This window comes from Esox lucius, chromosome 23 (genome assembly GCF_011004845.1).
Source record: "Esox lucius isolate fEsoLuc1 chromosome 23, fEsoLuc1.pri, whole genome shotgun sequence".
In the NCBI taxonomy this organism is placed as follows: Eukaryota; Metazoa; Chordata; class Actinopteri; order Esociformes; family Esocidae; genus Esox; species Esox lucius.
The window spans coordinates 21,068,681-21,095,413 of record NC_047591.1 but is presented as its reverse complement, the minus strand read 5'-3'; the positions used below and the strand labels follow the sequence as shown (position 1 = coordinate 21,095,413).

At 45.7% G+C, this 26,733-nt stretch overlaps 2 protein-coding genes across 2 annotated transcripts in view; one reads left to right on the top strand and one right to left on the bottom strand.

The window, feature by feature from the left end:
- The window catches only part of LOC105020483 (proline-rich protein 36), a 57,095-nt gene extending 51,547 nt beyond the window's left edge, over positions 1-5,548 (bottom strand). Inside the window, exon 1 of the mRNA XM_029116925.2 lies at positions 5,371-5,548. Within this exon, the coding sequence (XP_028972758.2) occupies positions 5,371-5,373 (3 nt within the window). The 5' untranslated portion in view covers positions 5,374-5,548. The remainder of the gene's footprint in view (positions 1-5,370) is intronic.
- chd1 (chromodomain helicase DNA binding protein 1) lies at positions 4,142-25,955 on the top strand. Its single transcript, XM_013140296.4, has 37 exons — positions 4,142-4,488; positions 5,962-6,095; positions 7,097-7,280; positions 7,570-7,677; positions 9,040-9,092; positions 9,185-9,331; positions 9,953-10,239; positions 10,514-10,739; positions 10,933-11,033; positions 11,688-11,866; positions 13,272-13,396; positions 13,701-13,917; positions 14,076-14,165; positions 14,348-14,538; positions 14,720-14,908; positions 15,362-15,524; positions 15,660-15,812; positions 16,026-16,097; positions 16,231-16,380; positions 16,723-16,871; positions 17,191-17,287; positions 17,636-17,731; positions 17,945-18,121; positions 18,488-18,648; positions 18,792-18,833; positions 18,919-19,052; positions 19,287-19,425; positions 19,812-19,962; positions 20,192-20,314; positions 20,893-21,036; positions 21,397-21,675; positions 21,923-22,093; positions 22,503-22,681; positions 22,976-23,075; positions 23,213-23,264; positions 23,429-23,681; positions 24,300-25,955. The coding sequence occupies exons 2-37, from the start codon at positions 6,043-6,045 to the stop codon at positions 24,628-24,630; spliced, it is 5,466 nt and encodes a 1,821-aa protein (XP_012995750.3). The 5' UTR covers positions 4,142-4,488; positions 5,962-6,042; the 3' UTR covers positions 24,631-25,955.
- The last annotated feature ends 778 nt before the right edge of the window (positions 25,956-26,733 follow it).

Sequence of the window (26,733 nt, the reverse complement as noted above, 5' to 3'; positions counted from 1 at the left end):
CTGCCGATTTTGCAGGTTTTCCCACTTACAAAGCATTTAGAAGTCTGTTATTTTTATCATAGGTACTCTTCAACTGTGAGTGACGGAATCTAAAACAAAAATCCAGAAAATCACACTGTATGGTTTTTAAGTAATTAATTTGCACTTTATTGCATGACATAAGTATTTGATACAACAGAAAAGCAGAAATTAATCTTAACCTTGAGATGCTTCTTACGGAGCCACTCCTTAGTTGCCCTGGCTGTGTGTTTTGGGTCGTTGTCATGCTGGAAGACCCAGCCACGAACCATCTTCAATGCTCTTACTGAGGGAAGGAGGTTGTTGGTCAAGATCTCCCGATACATGGCCCCATTCATCCTCCCCTCAATACGGTGCAGTCGTCCTGTCCCCTTTGCAGAAAAGCATCCCCAAAAAATGATGTTTCCACCTCCATGCTTCACGATTGGGATGGTGTTCTTGGGGTTGTACTCATCCTTCTTCTTCCTCCAAACACGGTGAGTGGAGTTAAGTCTCATCAGACCACATGACCTTCTCCCATTCTTACTCTGGATCATCCAGATGGTCATTGGCAAACTTCAGACGGGCCTGGACATGCGCTGGCTTGAGCAGAGGGACCTTGCGTGTGCTGCAGGATTTTAATCCATGACGGCATATTGTGTTAGTAATGGTTTTGTTCAGGTCATTGACCAGGTCCTGCCGTGTAGTTCTGGGCTGATCTCTCACCTTCCCCCTGATCATTGAAGCCCCACAAGGTGAGATCTTGCATGGAGCCCCAGACCGAGGGAGATTGACCATCATCTTGAACTTCTTCCATTTTCTAATAATTGCGCCAACAGTTGTTGCCTTCTCACCAAGCTGCTTGCCTATTGTCCTGTAGCCCATCCCAGCCTTGTGCAGGTCTACAATTTTATCCCTGATGCCCTTACACAACTCTCTGGTCTTGGCCATTGTGGAGAGGTTGGAGTCAGTTTGATTGAGTGTGTGGACAGGTGTCTTCTATACAGGTAACGAGTTCAAACAGGTGCAATTAATACAGGTAATAAGTGGAGACCAGGAGGGCTTACCATACCATCTTCTTCCGCTTATCTGGGGCCGGGTCGCGGGGGCAGCAGTCTAAGCAGGAGGCCAGGAGGGCTTCTTAAAGAAAAACATACAAAGTGATTTTCTGGATTTTAGTTTTAGATTCCGTCTCTCACAGTTGAAGTGTACCTATGATAAAAATTACAGACCTCTACATGCTTTGTAAGTTGGAACATCTGCAAAATCGGCAGTGTTTCAAATACTTGTTCTCCCCACTGTATTTGCATTACAAACATGCAGCATTGAAACAGAGCTTAATGTCTTGGGGAAATTTAATATGAAGCTGTCTTGTGTGGGCCCGGGATTAACTCCATGGTTCAATGAAAGTACATCTTGTGAATTTGTAGACTTTACATTTGGATACTTTAAGCTGCAATTAGCAGTTGTAAAACTTTTTTTCTTCTTTATTATAACATGTATGACATATACCCATTGACCCTTGAATAATACATCATATAAATGACTAATGAGATCAGTTTAGGTTTTTTACTCAAATGTTTATAAAGAAAGAAAATGTACACAGACATGTCATTACCTTGAAACATGGTTAACACTATATTGGTGATATCATGGATAGTCAGTTCTTGCATCCATAGCTGTGTCTTAAGATTGTTTTATTCCTCTACAAAATTGCTGCAAAGATAATGCTTTGTTACCATTTTTACTGTTGATTGCTGCTTCAGTTCCGTCATTTCTAAAGTTATTAATGTATTATTAATCCCCCAATCTACCAGAGCTTTTTGTGACTCCATGTTGATGACTAGAACATGAAATGTATTTAAACAAAACTGACTTCCTAAAGTAAGATTCTCCCAACATGGCAGTGCACAAAAGCCGCCACAGCCAAACCAAAGAGGAGCGGAGGAAGCCTAAGAAATCTAGGTCATGTCATGTGACCTGCCGTCTGAATAACAATAGCGGATGGAGGCCCCAAGATAATATGCCCACAGTTGAACTGATCATCTTTGTTCGTCTTTTCGTTTTCCTTTATCGTTTTCATTACCGCCAGACCCAAATGATGTTTGACAACCATTGGGCTGAGCCTTTTCTGTGTAAAAGCACACCAGCCGTAGCTGTACTGCCACCATAGTTTCATTTTGACCACCTGTCTCATGTGATTCTGCTCGATGTCCCAGACCATAACCGGTAGAAATTTGAACTAATTTCTATTCGAATTTTTTTTTAGAAATGTATACTCAACAATTCCAATGATGTTGGTGTTTGCATTATGCAATGTTTTGAACACTACCGTTCAAAAGTTTGGGGTAACTAGAAATGTCCTTGTTTTTGAAGTAGAGTAACAGCAAATTGTTCAGAAATACAGTGTAGACATTGTTAATGTTGGAAATAACTATTGTAGCTGGAAAACTTTAGTAGCAGTTTTTTTAATGGAATATCTACTTACTGTAGGCATACAGAGGCCCATTATGAGCAACCATCACTCCTGTGTTGCAATGGCATGTTGTGTTTGCTAATCCAAGGTTATAATTTTAAAAGGCTATGTGATCATTAGAAAATTGTTGTGCTGATTAAAGAAGCAATAATACTGACCTTCTTTAGACTAGTTGAGTATCTGGAGCATCAGCAATTGTGGGTTTGATTACAGGCTCAAAATATCCTGAAACAAATAACTTTCTTCTGAAACTTGTCAATCTATTCTTGTTCTGAGAAATAAAGGCTATTCCATACAAGAAAAAATAAACTGAAGATCTCATTCAATGTTTTGTACTACTCCCTTCACAGAACAGTGCAAACTGGCTCGAACCAGAAAAGAAAGAGGAGTGGGAGGCCCTGGTGCACAACTGAGCAAAAGGACAAATACAATAGAGTGTCTAGTTTGGGAAACAGGAGCCTCACAAGTCCTCAACTGGCAGCTTCATTAAATAGTACCCGCAAAACACCAGTCACAATGTCAGCAGGGAAAGACAACTCCACGATGCTGGCCTTCTATAGGCAGACTTGCAAAGAAAAAGACATATCAGACTGGCCAATAAAAATAAAATATTAAAATTGCCAAAAGAGTACAGACACTGGACAGATGAAGATTAAAAAAAAGTGAGACAAATCTAAATGAGGTGTTCGGATCAGAAAGAAGAACATTTGTGAGACGCAGACCAAATGAAAAGATGCTGGAGGAATGCTTGACGCCATCTGTCAAGCATGGTGGAGGTAATGTGATGGTCTGTTAATTTTTTTACTGTATGGTACCTTTGAAGTGCCCATCAAGCCAATACAACTTGTGGGAGGTGCTTCAGGAAGCATGGGGTGAAATCTCTTTAGATTACCTCAACAAATTGACAACTAGAATGCCCCAAGGTCTATACGGCTGTAATTGCTGCGAATGGAGGATTCTTTGTCAAAAGCAAAGTTTGAAGGACAGTCATTTCAATTAAAAAGAATTTCTAACTTTGTCAATTATCATATTACTTATTAAATTTTGCTAAATGTCCCACTCAAACTAATTTCATGTATGTTTTCAGGGAAAACAAGGACATGCCTAAGTGACCCCAAACTTCTGAAAGGTAGTATATTTGTTCATCACTTTGTTTAAGATTCAGGAGGCATGAGTTTCCTGGGAGTTCCAGAAATTGTTACAGCATCCTGAAAATGGCTGATTTATGAAATATAGAAAAATATTCAAACAGGTTTATTAAATCAAAAACGTGCATAAGCTCGATCAAATCCCAACCATTCTCAAATGTACTTTTAGCCACTTGTTGTATAACTTGAATCATTTTACATGCATACCACTGTCACCTTTTGTCTGTAGTAGTTTTAAGACGGAGACCGCAAAACATCGTTGTTACGTCACTACCCGGGGTTTCCACAGACCTACCGACGGTTTACACTAGATAGACACAAAGTTAAATGTGGCTATAGCTTATGAATAAATAAAACCAAAATGTACTTTTTGATCTTACTTTAATATTAGGTTTGGGTATACACATATTAATGTGTTTATTATGTTTATTCATTGGTTTAAAATCAGATTTTAGAAGATTAATTGTGTATATGGGCGGGGATTGTTACTTTGTGGCTGTGTTAACTAGTGACGACCACTCGACTCGACATCGCTACAGTGTGAACTCGACGGCGTCATGGCGGAGGCCGGCTGTAGTAGGACCTTCGGCTGAAAGGCTATTTACAATCGCAGTCGATTAAAGAATACTTTACTTCGAATTCATAACGGAAAATTAAAAGGGAAAGTTATTGCTCGCTTCTGGAGGAAAAAAATCAAGAAACTTGGCACAATTTCCAGTAAGATCGTTTGGGGCTGCTCTCCCTGGGAGCTAGCTAGCTATCATTAGCTGCTAGCTAGCTAGCCAGCTAGCTAGCTAAAGAAAATAAGAAAAGGACCACTGAAGTCGGACGGTATAAACAGACTGGCTGTTCGCCGTAGCTATCAAGGTAAAAATTGAAAAGGAGCTAACTGAAGAAAGTCCAATTTTGTGTATTTGTTTTATTTCATACATCTGAGTATGTGGTTGCTTGGTTTAGTTATACCTTCACAGAAAGTAGGGAACATGTCCCCTAGCTAACTAAATTTTGGGAAGTAAGCGGCTGATGATGAAAACAACGTTCTTGCTACCAACGTTAGCTATTAGCAACGAGGTAGCTAGCTTGGAGTGCGGGAAAAGAGTAATTATAAAACGTGATGGGTATGTGAATGTGTATGAGGTTATAGGAGTATATGAATGGACCAGGGCACTGTTGGAAACTATATTAAAATCCCAGTTGCCTACAAGTTTTTGTGTAAAAAAAAAAAAAAACTACCAGACACTGTCCCCGTGACTTGCTGTATGGTACAGAATACACCTAACTAGGCTAACTTGTCATCTAGCAACCGTGTTTGCTAAAATGTGTTACTGTAGCTTGTAGCAGAAAGCTCTCAATCTGGGGGTCACACATGAAAACAGAGGATAACTGACAACATTTTTTGCCGTAACTTCTAGCTAAACATGTTGTTTCACGTGGCTTAATGTTACAACAGTTGGTTTTTCGGGCCATGGTATTCAATATACGTAGCTAGTCTTCAGTTGGTTTTCTATGCATTTAGCAAGGCTAGCAAACAACTTTTGAGGACTACAAAAATATGGATGTATGTATATATAACAAGCTAGCTGACACTCAGACCGCCTGCTACTTTATTATTCGGTTATGCTATGTAGCTAGCATCGGTGAGCTTCCAGTAATGTGCCGCGAACAACAAACTGTGTAACGGCTTAATTAAATGCTAAACATCTCAGAAATAAATCTACTTGTCTTCTGTACACAAACAATGTGACTTACCATTACTAGTTGACTGGCTTGCCTTACCCCTCTGCTAGTTGGTGTATGGCGGAAAACAATACATTTAGGTTCTGGTTCGATCTACCCGCAGCCTCCTGCCAAAGAGCTCTGAAGTGCGGAGCATTGTCCAGGACAGTGCGCGTCAAACTCTCACATGCTGTGCAGGCCTCACAACAGGCCTGTGTAGTCGGAAAAGCACAGGCTTGCTAACTTGCCGCTGCCTTTTGGCATTCAAAGCTAGCACGCTAACTAACGTGACAGGGTTGTATATGTAAACGCGGATGTATCTGTCTGTTGGCTATGTTCCCCAATAGTTCATTGTAAGCAACTTCACTGAACTAGTAAATGTAGCTATAAAACGCATTTCTTATCAATAAGATGTGTAGCAAGAGCTAACGTTGTAACACGAAGCTACCAGGTTAATAAAACGTTTTTTTGTAGCAGTTTACATGGAAAGCAGCTGTGTAGCCAGTCCATCCATTATTTTGAAGACATTCATACAACTTTTTAGGATAAAACCAAAATAAATGTATGTTTTAGAACTCTTCACTGAAACAGAATACTTGAGATAGTGTACATGTTTTTTCCCAGGTGAACTCCATCCAGCACCTAAAACCAGGCCGTCTTGGATCTTTACAATTTTTTGACGCTCATACACTTCGGAACACCGACATGGCTGGACGAAGTGAAGAAGAGAGTGTTAGTAACAGCAGTGGAGAATCAAGGTAATGTGGTGGTTTTGTGATTGCCTGATTGGTTAAGATTGTATTCTTTGGTACACACAATACGTTTAGCAAAACATGTAGCAAAATTATGTCCGAGGCTGTGTGGACTTTGAACAATGATTGTTGATTGCAAGTTTTGAGCAATTTTCCTACTGGATATTGTAAGCAAATGCACTGTTGTGAGGCGCCATTAATATGAGTATAAAATCAGAGCATTTTGAACTTTTAGGTCTTTCCTGGAAGTTATCCAAAAATATTAGTTATCTGTAATTTGTTTGTTGTCGTGGTTGCTTTTTGAGAGCAATACTATAACGTTTGTCCGATTCAGTCAATCCATTCAGTGTACAGGCTACTGTTTTGTAATGAAGAGACAATAAAAATGTCAGTTGGTTCACAACAACACAAGGGTCTGTTTGTTGTTTTCTGTGATATCTCACACTGATGTTAAGTTGCACTATTGACATTGTCACTAAAGCCAGAATAATGAAGAGAAATCGGTTGTAGTATCTATACCACTGTAGCTTGGTGCTGTTTTGGATGTTGGAATCTGGTCAACATGCAGGCTTGTAAAATACATTGATTTACAAATCTCCTTCACCCAATTATGTCATATTGAAATTGTATATTCATGTTGTTGCTTTTCCATTGTAAACATACAATTTAGCGTTCCTAGGCCTTCTTAGATTGTTGATGGGCTGGGGCACCACATGTGCTTTTGGTTGTTGTTTTACGACACAGTGCGAGCCACTCTCATCCAGGAGAGAACGTCATTTGAAATGAAGTCATTTGAAATGAAACCTCTTTAGACATGGCTCTAGGATTTGCTTTGAGCCCTGTGTTGTGGGGTGCATTTCTGGACTCGGGAGTCCAGAAAAAAAAAACACTGGGTTCTGGGACCTAAACGTAAATGGTACGTGCGTCCCCGCAAATGTGTGTAGTCACTTCAATCACAGTTTGGTCACCTGAATGTAGGTCTAAGAATGTGTTTTTATCGCCTGCAGTAACTCAGACGATGAGTCCGCGTCTGGTTCTGGGTCGGGCTCCAGCTCGAGCAGCAGCAGCAGCAGCAGCAATTCCGGCAGCAGCTCGGGAAGCGGGTCAGACTCCGGCAGCCAGTCCGATTCTGACTCTGAGAAATCCAAGAAGAACGAACCGGAAAACAAAGCCAATATTGATGGGGCCGAGGTAGGACTGCCGATATTCAGAAACACCCCGGCGTGTAGACAAGACGCCATTACGGGTTTCATCCCCTTTGAAAGTGCTGATCCGGTGTGGTCATTCTCGGTCACGTTATGTTTTTTTGGGATATCATTTTGCCAGCCCAACGCCTCAATGGATCCCAAGTCCGTACTCTCGGCCATTGACGCGTGCAGTACAGGTCAACGGTGGCTTCTGTATTTTGTCCTGACCAACAATAACTGCATCGTCCACTGTCCTTGACTTGCAGCTAACTCTACCTTTGTCTATATTCTAGTTTTGGAAGTCCAACCCCAGTATCCTAGCAGTGCAAAGGTCAGCCATGCTCAGGAAACAGCAACTCCAGCAACAGCAGCAGCAGCAGAGCTCTTCTAACAGTGGTTCGGTGGGTGGTGTTCTCAGTCGTTCTGATTTTAAAAACAACCGCGTAAAACCCAAAAGACAGCGTCTTTCCTGTGCACGCTGTTACGCTCCATAGGGACTGATACTGACGATTCGTCCGTGACGAATATAGGGAACCCTGGGGCAGGTGCGAGGTACTTTGTGGCTGCCCGAAGGGAAGAGCAAAGTGTTGTGCCAGAAAAATTGTCTTGCCAACGTTGATGGGTTTTGTTTGTATGTGTGCATTAATGGTCATGTCATGGGTTGTGCGATTGTCCCACCTAGCTATGTTAAGATGAATGTGCTAACTGTAATTTGCCCTGGATAAGAGCATCTGCAAAAACACTTTCCACTTAGGCTACAGCTTACTTGAACTGCTATTGTGCAATTTACAATTGGTTTTCATATTAGCCCCCTAAAACAATTAATGCTGTTTGGTTGATGGGTCCCATATTTTATGAAATGTATATAATTTCTGTAAAACCAGTTGAAATTCGGAAGCTGTAGATTTTCTATGTGGTTTATCATGTGCACAAGTAGCAGACTGACTGGAAAGTTAGCTGTTGGGCAGTGTCAACATTTCTAGGAACAGGTTGATCCAGTCATTGAACGACAATTCAAAATGTTTCAAATACAATATAAAGCATTTTGAAGTTTAAAAAAATAATAAAAAAAACGGGGGGGGGGGGGGGTTCTTAAGTGTTTCCCCATAGCCCTTTGAGTTATCAAAAAAAAAATCTAATTATTTTCGTCCGATTTCCCCCAAGAACATGGATGCTGAGGTCAATTCAGGAAGCACATTTAAGTTAGCATTCCCATAATACAGTTCATCATGAAAACATAATGCAGTAAACCTTTTTTTCATTAAAAGTTTTTGGATGTTTCCTACTCCTCAAGTTTGGAATGGTTTAAGCGTAGTTTTGTACTTAAATATAATTGCATAGCTTTTCAAACACATGATTTTGAGAACATAATTGTCCCAAATCCATAAAACACAATCTTTCGAGGAAAGCTCTGAAATTAGTAGTTCTTGTTTTTATAGACTTATTTCAGGTTTAGCATCTTGTTCTAGTTGTACCAAGGCATTCATACTAAATCTGAAAAAGTTGTGCGTATGACAAACTTGTTTTTTAATTCGTTTGAGTTGATAACCCTCTGCAAGTAAACATTACCTGTACTTGCTTGATGTACTTGTACGTCTTTGGCTTAATGTCTGACTTTGCCTTGGTGCTAGATACAATTCTTAAGCATTCGTGAATTTCACTGTTCACCTTCATTGTGGGAACTTATGCAGGTCATGAAACCGATCCAGGTATACCAGCATGTTGGGTACCTGTTTCATAATGAGTTTTCGGTTTATTTCTAGGATTCCTCCAGCAGCGATTCGGATGATGACTCATCAAGTGGAAAGAGAAGAAAGTGAGTTGTCCTTGGTGACGTCATTCAGTAGTGTCAAGCAGGTCATAGGTGTGCTGTGTCTCGGCATCTTCTTACCCAGCATTCACCCCTAGATCGGGTTCCGGGTCGTCTTCAGGGTCTGGGTCGGGGTCCGGGAGTGGTTCCGGGTCGGACTCGTCGGCACAGGAACAGGAACGCAGCGAAGAGTCTGATGACTATGAGCCCAGTCACAAAGTCAAGAGTAGAAAGCCTCCCACCAAGTAAGACCCCCCCCCACCCCAAATGCTGTTGCAAGCCAGTAATGAGCATTTCATTAAGACTTCTTATTTTTATCCGTTTTCTGTGGCAGTGGTCTAGAGGGAATGGAATCTGCCTACACATAAAAGGATATGGCTATTCATCAATAGACCCCTGAGGCACGGTACACAGATACTATGTCAAACTGCTTGTCCAATTACTGGCGAAAGCACCTTCCAGCCAGTGTACTGTTGAAATGGAGGGGTCAATGTAGGACCATCGCAAACCTCTTTCCCAATCCAACCACTAATCCACTTGGATAAATTACACAACATTTATAAACACCTTTTAGGTGTAGGTGGATATTTTCTAGGTGTTGACATTGTGCATGAAAGCACGGCGATTTTAAAAACCTGTGTGCATAGGTTGACAGAATAGTTATCGAAGTGCACGTGTGGAGTGTTTCACTGATTTGTGGTCCCGCGACTCGGTTGGAAAAGTGCCCTCTATTAGGTTACAGATGAATAAAGTCAGAACTAACTTCACACAGTGGAAATATAACTGCGCAACCTTGTTAAAGCAATGAAACATGTCGGCCTAAAAGCGTTGGTCCAAAACCCCCGTAACCACCTGTCTCCCGTCAGGGCCACCGCCAGAAACGGGAAGAAGAGCAGCGTGCAGCGGAAAAAACCCTCAGCGGGCTCGTCCTCAGAGGACAACTACGACGGCAAGAAGAAGAAGAAATCGTCTTCGTCGAACCAGGGGCCCAGGCGGCAGGCTACGCAGAACGTCAGCTACAAGGAGGACGAGGAGCAGAAGACCGACTCGGACGACCTCGTGGAGGTGTGCGGGGAGGACGTTCCCCCGCCGGAGGAGGACGAGTTTGAGACACTGGAGAGGGTGATGGAGACGCGGATCGGGAGGAGAGGAGGTACGGGACCAATGTCATCATCCGATCACTGCAAATGTTCCGTTGCCGGTTTAGCTGGGGTGATGAATCGAGGCTGTTGCTAGGCGTTGTCTGGTGTTGCTAGGCATTACTGTTTGTTGATTGCTGTCCATGAAATACATTAACGGGAAGGGCGCACCTTGACACGCTGTACGGAATGGTGAAGGGACAAGGACTTTGTCGGTGAACTCGGTACTGCGTGCGTGTGTCCGTTTTCTCTAACCCCGGCCCGGCGGTTCTTTCACCTCCCCTGTAGCGACGGGGGGAACCACCACAGTGTACGCGGTTGAGGCAGACGGGGACCCCAACGTCAACTTCAACCCCGCCAAGGAGGCGGGCGAGCAGCAGTACCTGATCAAGTGGAAAGGCTGGTCCCACATCCACAACACCTGGGAGACGGAGGAGACGCTGAAGATGCAGAACGTCAAGGGCATGAAGAAACTGGATAACTTCAAGAAGAAGGAGTCGGACAAGCGGAAATGGTGAGATTGGTTTGAGAATTGTCGGCATGTGCGAAACTTAATAAATATATATTTTTTAAGTGCAGTAAACAAGTGGCAAAACGGCATTCCAATGAGGAGGCAGTCTTGGCTAATAGAGGGAAGAGGTGTTTTGTTCTGGTTGTGTTTTGACTGGGTGGTTTCTCACCATGTGTTCTTTTGATTTCTTCTCCAGGATAAAATCATCTTCACCCGAGGATGTGGAATATTTCAACTGTCAACAGGAGCTCATGGATGATCTGCATTCACAGTATCAGCTGGTGGAAAGGATCATTGGTTAGTTGTCCGGCTGTTCACCACGTTCTCTCTTGTTTAAAGTTTGGTGGCTTGTTCATAGTCCTGTAAAGCTATGCAGTGTTCCTTCATTGGCTATTGTAACTGGTCATTATTAAAAACAAGACTCTATGGCACTTCCTGAATCTTTCCCCATTTGTGCCTAGAGAAAGGATGGTTTTATCTTTCCCATTATAGGCATCTCAGTGAAGTGCAACAATTTCTATTATTATCAGTGACATGAACACATTGATCTTAAGTGACCAGCCACCCGGCTTTGGCATAGTTGGACTTTTAAATTCCGTCCCTGAGAGGAACCTACTAACTACTGAACAATGAAAAGCAATTTTGAATATTTTTCTTCTGTGGGTACGGAAGAGAGGTTCTTCAGGGATCCCTTTAAAAGTCTGGGGGTTTGCAAAAAAACATTCTTCAGTTCTCACCCAATTGCTCTACTCATTTGTTATGTTAAGGCTTTTATTGACAATGGGGAAACCCTGGGATACAGACATGCTGGTACTGAACACTAGTAACGGGGGAGCCAGATGGGTGCACGGAGACGTAGCGGTTACCATGGTGGGTGGAGGGGCAGTTCCCACCAGACCACAGCACTACCCAACATTGCACCATTTTAACCCGTGTTCTCATGTCACCCAGGACATTCAAATCAGAAGTCGGCGGCCGGTTACCCGGACTACCTCTGTAAGTGGCAGGGACTCCCGTACTCCGAGTGCAGCTGGGAGGACGGAGCCCTCATCGCCAGGAAGTACCAGAAGAGCATAGACGACTACATGCGCAGAAACCAGTCCAAGACAATTCCCTCCAGAGACTGCAAGGTAAGGAGTTGGATGAATTTGTCCCAGCTTCAGGATCTTGGGTCAGTTGAGTTTGCTAAATTATGGTTAACGATGTACTCCAGCAAGTTAGTTCACGTTGCAATGCGATATCCCAAGTAAAAAGAAAAGGGAAGAGACATGCCTGACGAATAGACCCTCTCGAACACAACTCACCACCCTTTCCCAAGCCCAGAGCACCACTGCTCCCATTAAAGAGCCAGACCACCAAGCCATCTTAACCAAATTAGGTGAAAGGGAGGGATAGTGCTGTCACTTCAAAGTTTGGGTTAGAGAAGCGGAAATTGATCCTAGATTTGTAACTAGGGGAAAACTGGGTTTTGGCTGGCGTAGGTCAGAGGTCATGTTAATTGGAAAACGATTGAAGGACCTGTTCCAATGTACCCTAAGGCTGTTTGTGAATTTCATACTCCTCACATCCTTGTCTTCCTAAAACAATTTTAAGGACACAATTTGAAATGAGTGACATCTGGCTTTCTCTTTAAATGGAATTTGTGAGATGCAAGATTTGTGTTGGGGGGGGGGGTGAAAAGGGGCACAGTAACACTACTGAATCTCCTAGTCACTCCTCTTTGGTCAATCTTGGTCTGTCTTTCTCTGGCAGATCTGAATTGTTCAGGGAGGACTCAGCAATGTTGTCTAATTCCGGTTGCTTATTCAAAACTGAAAGCCTGGCTGGGACCTTGGTTAAGAGGCTTGTAATTGTGTTAGGGTTGTATATTTTGCATGTCACTCAACCAACAGAGTCAGACTACACTGGATATTCACTGGGCTTAACACCTGAACAGCCAGCGTGGGCTAGTTATTCAAATTTCCTGAATAGATATTACCTTCTATATCCCTTTGCCATGAATGAATGATGGGGGAGGCAGGTAGCTTATATAAAGTCTGGCTGGGTGAAAAATCTGCCGTTCTGTCCTTAAGCAAGACCGTTGAACCAGATTTCTCCCACACTGTTGCAGTAAATCCCAATGGGATCCTGGTAGAATGGGGGAGACCGAGCAGGGGAACCAAAGTCCACAGTATAAAATCACAACAAGTAGAGTGTAGGTTTCATTTCTTTCCTAGGAATTTTAACCCATGTCTGCACTTGCCACAGAGCGTGACGCTGAGGTGATTCATCAATGTAGCCTCCTGAATTATGTCACTGACGTTCCTTTGGCTCCCTAATTTACATACTAGTGGAACTTCATTTTTCCCTCCCCTGTTATAGAAACAAAAAAATCTGATCCCAGGGGAGGCATGGTTTGCTGGCTGGTTTGCTGGCTCCTCTGTATTTGGGTTGTAGTCTGGGTAAAGTTAGACCAGTCACACCACAGTGCATTTAGAATAGACCTCTACTTTCAATTGTGCTTTCTCTCACTTTCTATCTCTCTCTTGTGGCCAGGTACTGAAACAGAGGCCGCGGTTTATACCCATGAAGAAACAGCCGCCTTACATAGGAGGAGACGGTCTGGAGCTCCGAGATTACCAGTTGGACAGCTTGAACTGGATGGCTCACTCCTGGTGCAAGTATGTAAAAAATCTGGAGCCTCTGTGGTTCTCCATGAGTGGGGCCTGTCAAATAATTGATTGCGATTAGCGGCGTGAAACGCTGTAGCTAATTAATCACCAGTGTCATTTCTGAATTGGCTAAACTAAAGCCCCGAAGAGTGAATTTTTTTCAAAGTTCTTTTGTTCGCAACGCAATGTGTTGAGCTGCGGGCACGCTATGCTTTGATTTAACGGGAAGGAGGTTTTTAACCATCAATAACAACTGCCAAGTCACTGTCACATATGTCTGTATCGCCTCCCTGAACTCCATGTCTTTCCCCAGGGGCAACAGCTGCATACTGGCTGACGAGATGGGCCTGGGGAAGACCATCCAGACCATCTCCTTCCTCAACTACCTGTTCCACGAACACCAGCTCTACGGCCCCTTCCTGCTGGTGGTGCCCCTGTCCACGCTCGTCTCCTGGCAGAGGGAGATCCAGCTTTGGGCCCCACTCATGAACGTGGTGGTCTACCTGGGCGATATCAGCAGTCGGGGCATGGTAGGCTGTGGGTGTAGACAATGGTCGCCATAAGGATGCATTTCATTTATGCTTGACTGGACAGGAAGTGGGTGAAAGTCACTGCACTGTTTGGTGTATCACTGGCAAACGCCTTTTCTTGACATTGCATTTGATTCTATTTTTTTTTTTGCTTGTAGATCCGTACGCATGAGTGGATGCACGTTCAGACCAAAAGGCTCAAGTTAAACATCCTGCTAACGACGTATGAAATTCTCCTGAAAGATAAGGTGAGTCGCGGGGGGGCGATGTGCCACAGCGGCTGGGCGTGTGGAAAGACTTGGGTCAGCTGGCAGATCTTCTAAGCGATAATGCCTGAGCTGTTTCCGATTGGTGATGCAGACATCTTTTATTCAGGACAAACGTAATTTCACCACACGGTGCAGACTAACTGTTTGTGTCCGCTGCCCAGGCATTCCTGGGTCATGTGCCGTGGGCTTTTATCGGCGTGGACGAGGCCCATCGACTGAAGAACGACGATTCGCTGCTCTACAAGACCATGATGGAGTTCAAGTCCAACCACCGGCTGCTGATCACAGGAACGCCGCTCCAGAACTCCCTGAAAGAGCTCTGGTCCCTGTTGCATTTCATCATGCCTGACAAGTAGGTCACCCGGGCCTGGTAGCCTGTGAAGGGTAGCTGTCCTAAATGTTTTCGTGAGGAGACTGGCTCGCAATCGAGGCACTGACCCATTTGAAATGTGGACCGACCCATCGGGTTGTTCTGGGGCGTTGGTTCCTCGGTGGGCAACGCTCACCCGTCCTCTTCCTGTGCGTGTGTTCAGGTTCCACTCGTGGGAGTTGTTTGAGGAGGAACATGGCAAGGGCAGGGACTCCGGCTACACCAGTCTGCACAAGGAGCTGGAACCGTTTCTCCTGCGGCGAGTCAAGAAGGACGTGGAGAAGTCTCTACCCGCTAAAGTGGAGCAGATACTCCGAGTGGAGATGAGTGCCATCCAGAAACAGTACTACAAGTAAGAGCAAATAAGTACTTCTACCTGTTCCGGGGGGGGGGGTACACTAGCTACTTGACATCCCTCTGGATAAGAGCGTCAGCTAGATGACTTTGAATGTAAACATGAATTAGTTTTTTTGCTCGATCTCAACGCACTCCTTAGATGCGCCCCTGTGGGGTGCTGCTGTTGTCTCTCAGAGCTGACGCTCCAGAGGAAGATGGCCTAGCGGTGTAGCTAGATGTTGAAGCAATGTTTTTCCTATGTAAACCAGTCAGTCTGCTCGCCTCAAGACACGTGAAGTGAGCGATGTGTCTCTGTAACACACTTTCCATCGTGGACTACATCTGAGAACCGCTCGCATGAACAACCCGTTCTCTCTTCTCATGAACAGGTGGATGAAGATCATGGTGGGCATGTAAGCGTATTTCCTCCATCTACTAACTGCGTGGGTGTGTCTCTGTGTGTGAACAGGTGGATCCTGACGAGGAACTACAAGGCTCTCAGTAAAGGCACCAAGGGAAGTACGTCAGGCTTTCTGAATGTCATGATGGAGCTGAAGAAGTGCTGCAACCACTGTTACCTCATCAAGCCCCCCGAGGACACCGAGTACTACAACAAACAGGAGGCCTTACAGGTAAGGGAGGGGGCAAACCTGGGACCCAACGTTGCTCCCTGATAGCGAGTGGAACCGAGACGAGTGATTGAGTTCTGGCAGATATCCCTGAGTCATACATGCGACTACAAACCCCCCCCCCGTCTTCCCCCTCAGCACCTCATCCGGAGCAGCGGAAAGCTGGTGCTGCTGGACAAGTTGCTGTTGCGCCTGAGGGAGCGAGGCCACCGCGTGCTCATCTTCTCCCAGATGGTCCGGATGCTGGACATCCTGGCCGAGTATCTGAAGAGCCGCCAGTTCCTCTTCCAGGTCAGCAGCCTGCCGACTCACTCGGAGCAGGTCTAGGGTCAGATTCTCCCATTAAACACAATCTTGACCTCAGCTATCGACGGCTGAAATGGCCCTAGATTCTGATCCCGGGTCAGTTTTACAATACCCCCCCCCCCCCCCAACACATTCCCGGTCCCGGTTCGCTCCGTTTTACCCCGGGACGAGGCCTCTTACTGTGTCTTGTGTTTCTAGAGATTGGACGGCTCCATTAAGGGGGAGATGAGGAAACAGGCTTTGGACCATTTCAATGCTGAGGGCTCTGAGGTAATGATGCCTACAGCAGGGTGGGGACTAATCTGTTCTCACTTCTTGAATTGAACGCCGACACCCAATTTGACCCGGTGAAGTTCTCTCCTGCCAATTGAAAATCGTTTTTACATCCCACTTCCTCACCCAGGACTTCTGTTTCCTGTTGTCTACGCGGGCGGGCGGTTTGGGCATCAACCTGGCATCGGCCGACACAGTGGTTATCTTCGACTCGGACTGGAACCCCCAGAACGACCTGCAGGCCCAGGCCAGAGCCCACAGGATTGGCCAGAAGAGACAGGTAAGCAACCAATCGGTTAAGTTCAATGTCAGGTGTTATTTTTAGCCAATGTGAAAGAGGTTTTAACAAAGCATTATATATGGAATACACATTTCATTGATTTAAAAATATCTATTGCTACAGTATCAATCAATCAAATGTATTTATAAAGCCCTTTTTACATCAGCGGTTGTCTCAAAGTGCTTTTATAAAAGCCCCAGCCTGAAAGTATGTACAGTATGTGATTTAAAAAGAGCTGTCTGGCACACTTCATGTTTCAGTCAGGAATAACGAAATTAAGTCTTTCACCACAAAGCCGAGATGGGAACGTAACAATCACACGTATTTCAATGTGTCTCCTAGGTGAATATCTACCGCCTGGTGACTAAGAGCTCTGTGGAGGAGGAGATCATTGAGAGGGCCAAGAAGAAGATGGTCCTGGATCATCTGGTCATTCAGAGGATGGACACCACTGGCAAGACGGTCCTTCACACTGGCACTGCTCCTTCCAGGTACACACACACACACACACACACACACACACACACACACACACACACGTCTGCCTAAATGTATACAGCCAATAACAAAATACTCTAAATTATTGCCAGTCCTCTATTGTGTGTGTTAGTCAATCGCATTCACCTTGTGTCCTGCTCCCAAGTCTTGAGGAGAGGAGGAAAAATACCCCGCAATACTAGCTTTAAGAACCTCAACTACACACTATAATTCTTATGAATAGACACATGGTCTGTTTTAAGTTATTGGATGACAGGCATACACACCTGCAAGGTATTCTGAGTATTTAATCTGAACTTTGATCCCTTGCAGTGCCACCCCATTCAACAAGGAGGAGCTGTCTGCCATTTTGAAGTTTGGTGCTGAGGAGCTGTTCAAGGAGCCAGAGGGAGAGGAACAAGAGCCCCAGGTAACTGTCTCACCATACGGCCATACTCTGTTCTGTGGCCAAGGAGGACCTGGAAACATACCAATAATCACATGGAACAAAATCTAGAAGTATGTAATGAAGTTGACATCTGTCTGTTTCTTTGGTTACAATGTCTAGAACTGAGGTCTGCTTGCCATTCTGCTTTTGAATGTTGTGATGCTGGTCTCTTCACCTTCCCTGACCCATTGTTGGTTCTTTGTAGTTTGCAGTTGTCTCCGGAGTTCCAATATGGCCCTTTATGGTCTTTGTGTGTCTGATGCTGGCGTCAAGTTCAGGTTTTCCGTCTGGTGATGGATGATAAGTCACTGTTTGTTTCACCTCTGGCAGGATATGGACATTGATGACATCCTGAAGAGGGCAGAGACCAGGGAGAATGACCCTGGACCTTCCACCGTGGGGGAGGAGCTGCTCTCGCAATTCAAGGTATGTACACAGATATAGAGCCCTGACAGTAGCCGAAGAATGGCCCTAGTGAAAATAAAAAGAACAGTCCTCTACTAAATACATTTCCATGGATATTTACTGTGCTATGTTTAGCCTGGGACTAGACTTAATCTGGGTCTGAGGGGGGGGGGGGACGCCCCCTCATTAACGTCAATCATACAAATACGATAACCTTTGACCCCTCCCTGCCAGGTGGCCAACTTCTCCATGATGGAGGAGGAGGAGATCGTTATGGACTCAGGCCGCCACCACCGGGGCTGGGATGAAATCATCCCGGAGGCGCAGCGACGTCAGATGGAGGAGGAGGAGAGGCAAAAGGAGCTGGAGGAGATCTACCTGCTGCCACGCATGAGGAACTGTGCCAAACAGGTAAGCTAAAGGTTGCCCTCACTCACCGTCTCGCACACGCCTTCCGTTTTGAGAGGTCAGGGAAACGTGCGGGTGTATTCCTATGCCCAGCAGTGCTGTTGCCCTATACAGAAACACCATCATGTAACAACAAGATGCCAGTCAGACCTGTTCACACAGGTGTGTGCCATCCAATCATAAGGTTTTTCAATGTATTAAAACAGGAATTAGATTCTTTCGGTTTTGGCTTTGGCAGTGGACTGGTAGCATATTTATCTTGGGATTGTCTTGTCCACTTCCTGTCAGATGTGGGGGGTTGATGTGATGGTTTAACGGTGACCTCATTCAAACCCTCGGCTCTAATTCTGCACACCTTTCCATTTCTAGATCAGCTTTAACGGCAACGAGAGCCGGCGAAGTAGAAACCGGAGGTACTCTGGCTCTGACAGCGATTCCACCTCGGGTCGCAAGAGGCCCAAGAAACGAGGTCGGCCCCGGACCATTCCAAGAGAGAACATCAAGGGCTTCAGCGATGCTGAGATTCGAAGGTATCCATTATTTGTGGCAACATCCCTTATTCCAGTTGTATTTTATATTTCTTCAATCCTGTGGAAGAGACCCCCCTCAGACAAACATACAGCCTTCGCTTTGAAAGCACTTCACCATTATTGTCCCTCTTTTTTTTCTCCAGATTCATCAAGAGCTACAAAAAGTTTGGTGGACCACTAGAGAGGTAAATACAGGAGATGTTTTATGTCCTTTTTTAAATAGATTTTTTGGATATTTGACTTTGACCGCTATTCTGATTTGTCTCTCAGGCTGGATGCTATCGCCCGCGACGCTGAGCTGGTGGATAAATCTGAGTTTGACCTGAAACGCCTCGCAGAGACAGTTCACAATGGTTGCCTGAAGACTCTCAGGGAGAACCCCTGTGGGCCGGAGAAGACATCTGGTATGCCTGCCAGTTAATTCAATGTGTAATCCGCTGTCCTGATAAGCTACCTGGTGCACAGAAAAATGCTTAACTACAAACAGTCAAACAGTTAAACATTCTTGATTACCTGAACGAGGTCTCGCAGTGCTGGATCAAAAGCCTGCGCTTCCGGTAGCTTCTCTCCTGTTCCATTGGTGGTTGTGTTGTAGTTCTCCTTGTCACCCGTATTAACCCTGTCTGCCTCGCCACCAGGGGGCAGAAGAGGGAAAGTAAAAGGTCCTACCTTCAGGATCTCTGGCGTCCAGGTGAACGCCAAGCTGGTCATCTCCCACGAGGAGGAGCTGGCCCCCCTGCACAAAGCCATTCCTGCTGACCCAGAGGAGAGGAAAAGGTCTGTCTCACTGCCTGCTCTATTGAGTCCTGACTGCGTTGTGTCATGAATGTCACCCTGTTTTAGTGGCATCATTATTGGGAGACATACTGTTAATTTGGAACAAAACCAAACCATTATGTTTTTCATACTTTTCCCATCAGACTTTTACTCTGCTAAAATCAAAAACAGGTTTGAACCTCATTTGTGCAGACAGTAAAAGACAAACATCATAAGCATTTAAATCTCTGATTTGAGTATGTTGCAAGCGGTACATATCCAATCTTAACCTGTTTTACTTGCCTTTGTTACCTTGATTTGAGGCACACCTGGTTTTAGGACCACTTAATGTCAGACGAGACCGGTCAACTTCGCGCACCACTCAATCCCAACGTTGCGTTCCGTAGGTACACGATTCCGTGCCACTCCAAAGCGGCGCACTTCGACATCGACTGGGGGAAGGAGGATGACTCCAGTCTGCTCATAGGAATCTATGAATACGGTTACGGCAGCTGGGAGATGATTAAGATGGACCCCGACCTCAATCTGACACACAAGGTGGGTCTGAAGAAAGGCTGGCCCACAAATGTACCGAAACAAATGTACCGAAACAAATGTATCGAAATAAGACCGTGACGATTTGGTGTGGCAGAAATTGTGGCGCGTTGGTTTTGTGGTTTCAGTTCAGTGCTGTCAGGCTAGTGTAACAAATGAACTCCCGGCGCACCAGACGCTGGCAGCTGTGACGGCTGTGCTAACAGCCCCCATCTGTTGTTGTTTGAGCCAGCTCTTACCAGACGACCCCGACAAGAAGCCCCAGGCAAAGCAGTTGCAGACCAGGGCGGACTACCTCATCAAGTTGCTGAGCAAAGACCTGGCGAAGAAGGAGGCCCAGAGGCAGGCCGGGACGGTGAGTAGCCGGGACGGACCTGCATGGTCCCTCGTCCTGTTGGTTCTTCTCACCTCTGACTGTCTCAACAGATGGTTCAGTCATGCGTTAGGTTTTATTTCATAGCCTACAGTTTCATTGCAATACAGACAAGTTACATATCGTGACATTGCCCTTGACAACAGGTTTTGTCTTTTTCCTGTGATCTGACTAGTATCTGTAGAGAACTGGTTCCTCATATGAGCCTGTGATGAGTGACAGGCTTTTAGTGGGCGACAAGAACGACATGTTGGCTGTGTGGTTTCAAACTCCTCTGATGACAACAGTGTGTCTTTTGGGTGTCTTAGAAGGCCGCGGTTAATCATGGGAAGTGTAGGCCATAGAGGTGCAGCCACTCTTCTTTAAGAGACATCCTGTATTCTTGTATGGACTGGTGATTGAACTGATATCCACATTTTGCCAAATGTAATTACTTCAATGATGATTGTTGTATACAAATACAAAAAAAAATCAGTTGGGGCATCAAGAACACCGAAACTGTGTTCTACTTCCGAGCCCACAGATTTGTATTTGATTATGGCTCTTGTTTGTTATTGTAGGCCAATTCACGCAAGAGGAAACCGAGGAGTAAGAAGAACAAAGCGGTGAAGCCGGCCAAGGTGGATGAAGTGGTGAAGAGTCCGTCCTCTGAGCCCCCCTCGGATAAGTCCTCAGAAGAGGGGGACGACATCGAGGACGAGAAGGTTTGTGGAACGCCGATCCCCTGGGTACCGATTCACGTTACGTTTCATGTCGCACCATCATGTTTCACCTTGACTGACAATGAAACTGTGATCTTGCTAAATGAAACGTGGTCACAGTTCTAGTCACAGCGTGTGCCCAGTCTGAAAATGCCCCCACGGCATCAGTCTTTAGTGCTGCCCAAATGTGTTTTTTACTCCAACCCACACTCCCCAGTTTGGTACCCACTGGTCTAGGACATAAACCAGGCCTATGGTTGTACTAAGGATGGCACATTAAACCCACAAGGTTTCTTCAGAAAGATTTTAAACATTTTTAAAGGTGGTGGTCTGGGGCTGTGCTAACCTCTCATCCCTCCCAAGGAGGTGGTCCCGGTGAAGCCGCCACCCAGAAGGAGCAGAGGGGAGCGTGTCGTGGTGAAGGAGGAGGAAGAAGAGGAGGAAGACGAAGAGGAGGAGGAGGAGGAGCCGCATGAGCCAGAGGTGCCCTCGCCCACCGAGGAGGACGAGGAACTCAAAGAAAGGGAGATCAAGAAGGATATTAAAAAGGAGAAGAAAGAGGAGAGCCGAGATGTGAAGGAGAAGAAGGATACGAAACCTTTGGAGCCAGTACACAAAGTAGAGGATGTCTCTGGGGAGAAGGTCAGCTGCCTTTACGATACTGCACACTGTTATTTCTCACTATGCACACTGGTGCCCTTTACAGTTTCCCACTGCACATCCCCTCACAACCTTGAGTCAAAGTTGGTTCTGTGATATTTCAACTTTGTGCATTGGAGGTCAGACTGTGGTAGGCATGTGGGAGCTTTTAGGAGTCTATTTGCAGCACACCTTTTAGCTTGACAGTCGTCGTTCATTCATTGTAACTTATTTTTTTGTTTTCTTGCAGCCGAGTGAACTGAAGGCGGAGATACGGGAGAAGGCGGAGGTACGAGACAAGGCGGAGCTACGGGAGAAGCCAAAGAAGGCCTCCGACATGCCGGTCCACATCACGGCCGCTGGAGATAACGTGCCCATCTCCGAGGAGTCCGAGGAACTCGACCAGAAAACCTTCAGTGTGGTGAGTTACGCAGTCCGTGTCCTTGACCCAGTGACCCGTTACATCCAGCCAATCAGTGGGGCCCCAGTTCTGTGACATCCAAACTGTCAGACAATTGTTTATTCAAATTGAGGTCCAATTTTGCTGTTATTTCTCGCGGCCCTGTTTCCTGTCATTTTGTCACAAATCAGTAGGATGGAGCCGTCCCCGGTGAACACACAACAGTAGTGGGGTTTAGAAACCATCCAACCAACCATCACACAGCTGTTTTCCACGCGCACACACCCTCCTACCCCAGTCTCTCGTCAGCGATAGAGCAGAACAAGCCAAGAAATACCCTCTAAATGAAGCATATTTACAGTGATTGTAGAGTGGCCTGTACTTACTCACTCACCCCCCCCCCCCCCCCCCCTCCCCCCCCCCCCCCCAGTGCAAGGAGAGGATGCGGCCGGTGAAGGCAGCTCTGAAACAGCTGGACCGCCCGGAGAAGGGCCTGTCGGAGCGGGAACAGCTGGAGCACACGCGCCAGTGCCTGATCAAGATCGGAGACCACATCACGGAGTGTCTCAAGGAGTACTCCAACCCGGAGCATATCAAGCAGTGGAGGAAGTAAGTTCCCGGTTACACCCGAAATCCCTCCCGGTGATGGCCGTCACGCCGCCTGAGGGGTGATCCCCGAGTAGGCGTGGGCTGTTGTGCCGTGGTTTTTAAAACCTCGGGGAGAGACCGAGTGTTCAGTGAGGTAGTTCAGGACAAGCTGGACATTGATGTCAGAGGGATGTGGACAGGCCAAACGGGACTGATTATGAGCAGGGAACATTTTATCAAATACAAACCGTCACCTTGTGTGACTTGCTGTGTAAAGGATTTAATGGCTCTGTTTTTTTTCCTTTCCCTTTTTAGAAACCTGTGGATATTTGTTTCAAAGTTCACCGAATTTGATGCAAGAAAATTGCATAAGTTGTATAAGCACGCAATCAAGAAAAGGCAGGAGAACGCCCAGGTATGTGTGACCAATGGTAAAAACTGACTGTTTTACTTCCTCAGCGGATAGGAAATACTTGAATAATAACACTAGACAAATAGATTATTTTCAAATGCAGTTTGAGTGGTATAGTTTTATGATGCGTTCTTTTACAGGCAGCAGAGCAGAACACTAGCACTCAAAATGCCCCCAGCTTTAAACATGCAGGTAAACCCTCGTCTCATGTGATTTACTTTGATATTTACTCCATCGTAGACTCGGTCTCAAGTGAAGTTTAATTCCAATTAATATTCAGCATCATAAACAACGGCTGGGTTTTTCCCCTGGGTGTGCCATTAATTAAACCCCACTGATTCTCCCTGATGCCCCAGATGTCGAGAGGTCGAAGGACAACTCTCACCTGGATGACAGCAGCAGGGACAGCTACAGCTCCGAGAGGCTCCACTCGTCGTCACGCTTCCACGACCACAGCAGCAGCAAAGACCGGGACAGCAGGGACAGACACACGACCTCCGACCCCTACAGCAGGAAAGGCGGGGGGGACTCCCGGAAAAGACCGTACTCCGCCTTCAGCAACGGCAAAGACCATCGAGATTACTACCGCTCCGACCACCAGGACAGCAGGTTGCACTTTCAGCTTCTTTATTATCGTTTATACATAATATAAGTTTACGCTCTTATCCGGAGTTACTGAAATACAATAATGATATTGATGTAGACCCATTCAGCAGTACCTCAGATGTTAAAGGGATTTGGGGGGAGGTGCTAAATGAGACCATTAGAAGCAGGGGATGATTAGGTGACCATGCTGGTATTTTTCTGTGTGATGAAACATCCCCAAAAACATACTTTTCTGTTGGTATCAACAAAAATATAATAATGAAACTCGAAGTGTATTTTTAGTTTTGTGACTACACTGAGAGGGAGGTGAATTGCTTTTAAAATGTGAACATGGAAATGGGTAAAGATTGAGGCAACAAAGTTTCCACACACTCAGTACTTCCCCTTTAATGTCCAGTCACAGTCCTTCCCATTAGACAGACCAGTTAAGGGCCTGTTCCATGTAATTATTTAACACAGTATTTTTTTTATAGTCGTTTTGTGGCGTTTGTCGTTCTGGACTCGAGCACAATGCTTTTGTCCCGCTGTGGATCAGACAAGGATGTAAAATGGTTGGAACCTTTGTGTTGGTTTCCTGTGCTGGTCAGTTGTGCTCATGGTCGTCGTCCCCCCGTGTCTCAGGTACTACAGTGACAGCAAGCACAGGAAGGTGGACGATCACCGGTCCAGCTGGGATGGACGCGCAGACAGCAAGGAGCGCTCCCACTCGGACCACCGCTCCGGCGCCGACTACCCGTCCAGCCACCAGAGGTCGTCGTCCCGAGGCGACTCCTACCGGTACCACACGGACTGGCAGATGGACCACCGGGCGTCGGCCAGTGGGCCGCGTTCGCCACGCGACCAGCGCTCGCCCTACGACGGCCGCTCGCCACTGGGCCACCGGTCGCCCTTCGAGTACTCGTCGGACCACAAGAGCACGCCGGAGCAGAACTGGAGCAGCCGCAAGACATAACAGCCGGCGTGGGCCCGGGCCGGGGAGCTAGCCTAGCCTAGCCTGGCGGTGAGGGTATCAGCCATAGACACATTGAAACACAGGAAATGCCTTATGGGGGACTGTGGAAGAGAACTAAGCTGTACTACGCACAGTGTATCTGTGGGCTCAGCAGACCCGTGGCGTCCATTCTACAACAGTGGGCCACACCTCCCAGGGACAACGGGGGCGTGGCCGTGCGGTTTTGGGGCGGCGGACAAATTGCATATTTTTGTATTTAAGAGTCGAAAGGTGCACTGTGCCATAGTTTCTTTTATTATTTTTATAAAACTGACACTTTTTTTTTTTTTTTTCTTCTTACTCCGAAACGGACGGACACTGTGGAGGTCTGCCCAGCGTCTCAACCCACAACACTGGATCATGCTATTGACTGTGTCCGTCTGTCTTTTCCTCACGCTTGTGGTTCTCATGCTTATTTAAAAGAAGTGTTAAATCAAGAAGTAACGTGTGTCTGTCTCGTCATCGTGCTAATCGTGGATGTTTGGGTCTTGTCAAACAGCGGTCTGAAGGACTTGGGCTCACCTTCCAAAGTACCTCATTTTCAGTGTTCCTTGTGACCACCTCGCCCGTCTGTTCTTGTCTCTTTTCGTCATGCTTGAATTATTTAATTTCTGTCTCTGCTGTAAAATAACCTGGACTTTTTTTTTTGTGGAAAACTAAGAATGACCCTTTCTGATGAAATACTACTGTAAATTATTGTAAAATAGTAAATCAATGGACTTTTCCCTCAGGCTTTTTGGGGTTTCTTATGACTTACCTGTCCCCATCAACTCAGGCTTTTTTTGTCAGTTTTCATACGGCAGTTAACTTTGAACGATAAATGCTATTCAGAATGTAACTTTGGTAAACTGGGGGAATTATTCCATTTGTCTATTACTCCTGTAGAGGGGGGGGGGACTTGTTCCTCTTACATAATTCCACGTTGTGAACGTGTCAGAATCAATGAGGGAGAGATCTCGCGTTTTACTACACGCCGTGGAAAATCAGGAGAGGGCTCTATGAAATAGAAGCACCTGTTAGATCTCAAATCAACTAGTCTTTTTACAGATTGTTTTTTTTTTTTTTTTTTTTACGTAGGCAATAATGTAAAATCATCTATGCAGCCAAGGTGTATTTCCGGTGAATAGCCCAAGTGTTCGATGCGGTTACCGTCAACACTGTTGTACATAGATTTCCTCTATATTTCAAATGAATTTACACTGAAAAATGCATGGATTTTTAAGATAATTGTTTTATATAGTTGTTTATAAAGTCATTAAACTCAATCACTGTACTCACTTGTAATCCACTCGAGTCTACATGGTCTTCCTGTCGCAGCTCTGAAGTTCCTTTTGGTTTAAAGACAACAGCAGGGAATGAGGGGGTGCTAGCTTTAATGAGAACATGACTCGACTGGGGGGGGGGGGGGGGGGTATATATTCCCCCCGGATATATATATATGGTTTGTTTGAGTCAGGCTTATAATTCACCCACTACACTAACTTTGGCCAGAGAATCGGAGCGGTGGGGGCGGTATTGCATTCATTTCTCCGCATTGTTGTGACGAAAAGATAGCTGAGCCGGAAGGCAAAGCTCTTGATATACCGGTCAATTTTCGTTCCTAACCTCACCTATGGTCATGACCGAAAGAACAAGATCGCGAGTACAAGCGGCTGAAATGGGTTTTCTCAGAAGGGTGGCTGGCTTCTCCCTTAAGGTAAGAAACTCTGAGTAGAGCCGCTGCTCCTTTGCATCGAAAGGAGACAGTTGAGGTGGTTCGGGCATCTGGTAAGGATGCCCCCAGGACGTCTCCCTAGGGAGGTGTTCCAGGCACGTCTATGGGAGGAGACCTCAGGGTAGGCCCAGGACTAGGTGGAGAGATTATATTTCGACACTGGCCTGGGAACGCCTCGGAACCACTGAGAAGGGTACGACTGCACAATAACCAGAACCACTGAGACGGGTACGACTTCAGTATGACCAGAATCACTGAAACAGGTACCAGTATGACCTGTTCTGCATATAGCCAAATCTTAACTAGCTTTCTGATTTGACTTTACTACTTTAAGCACTGATTAACTTCCA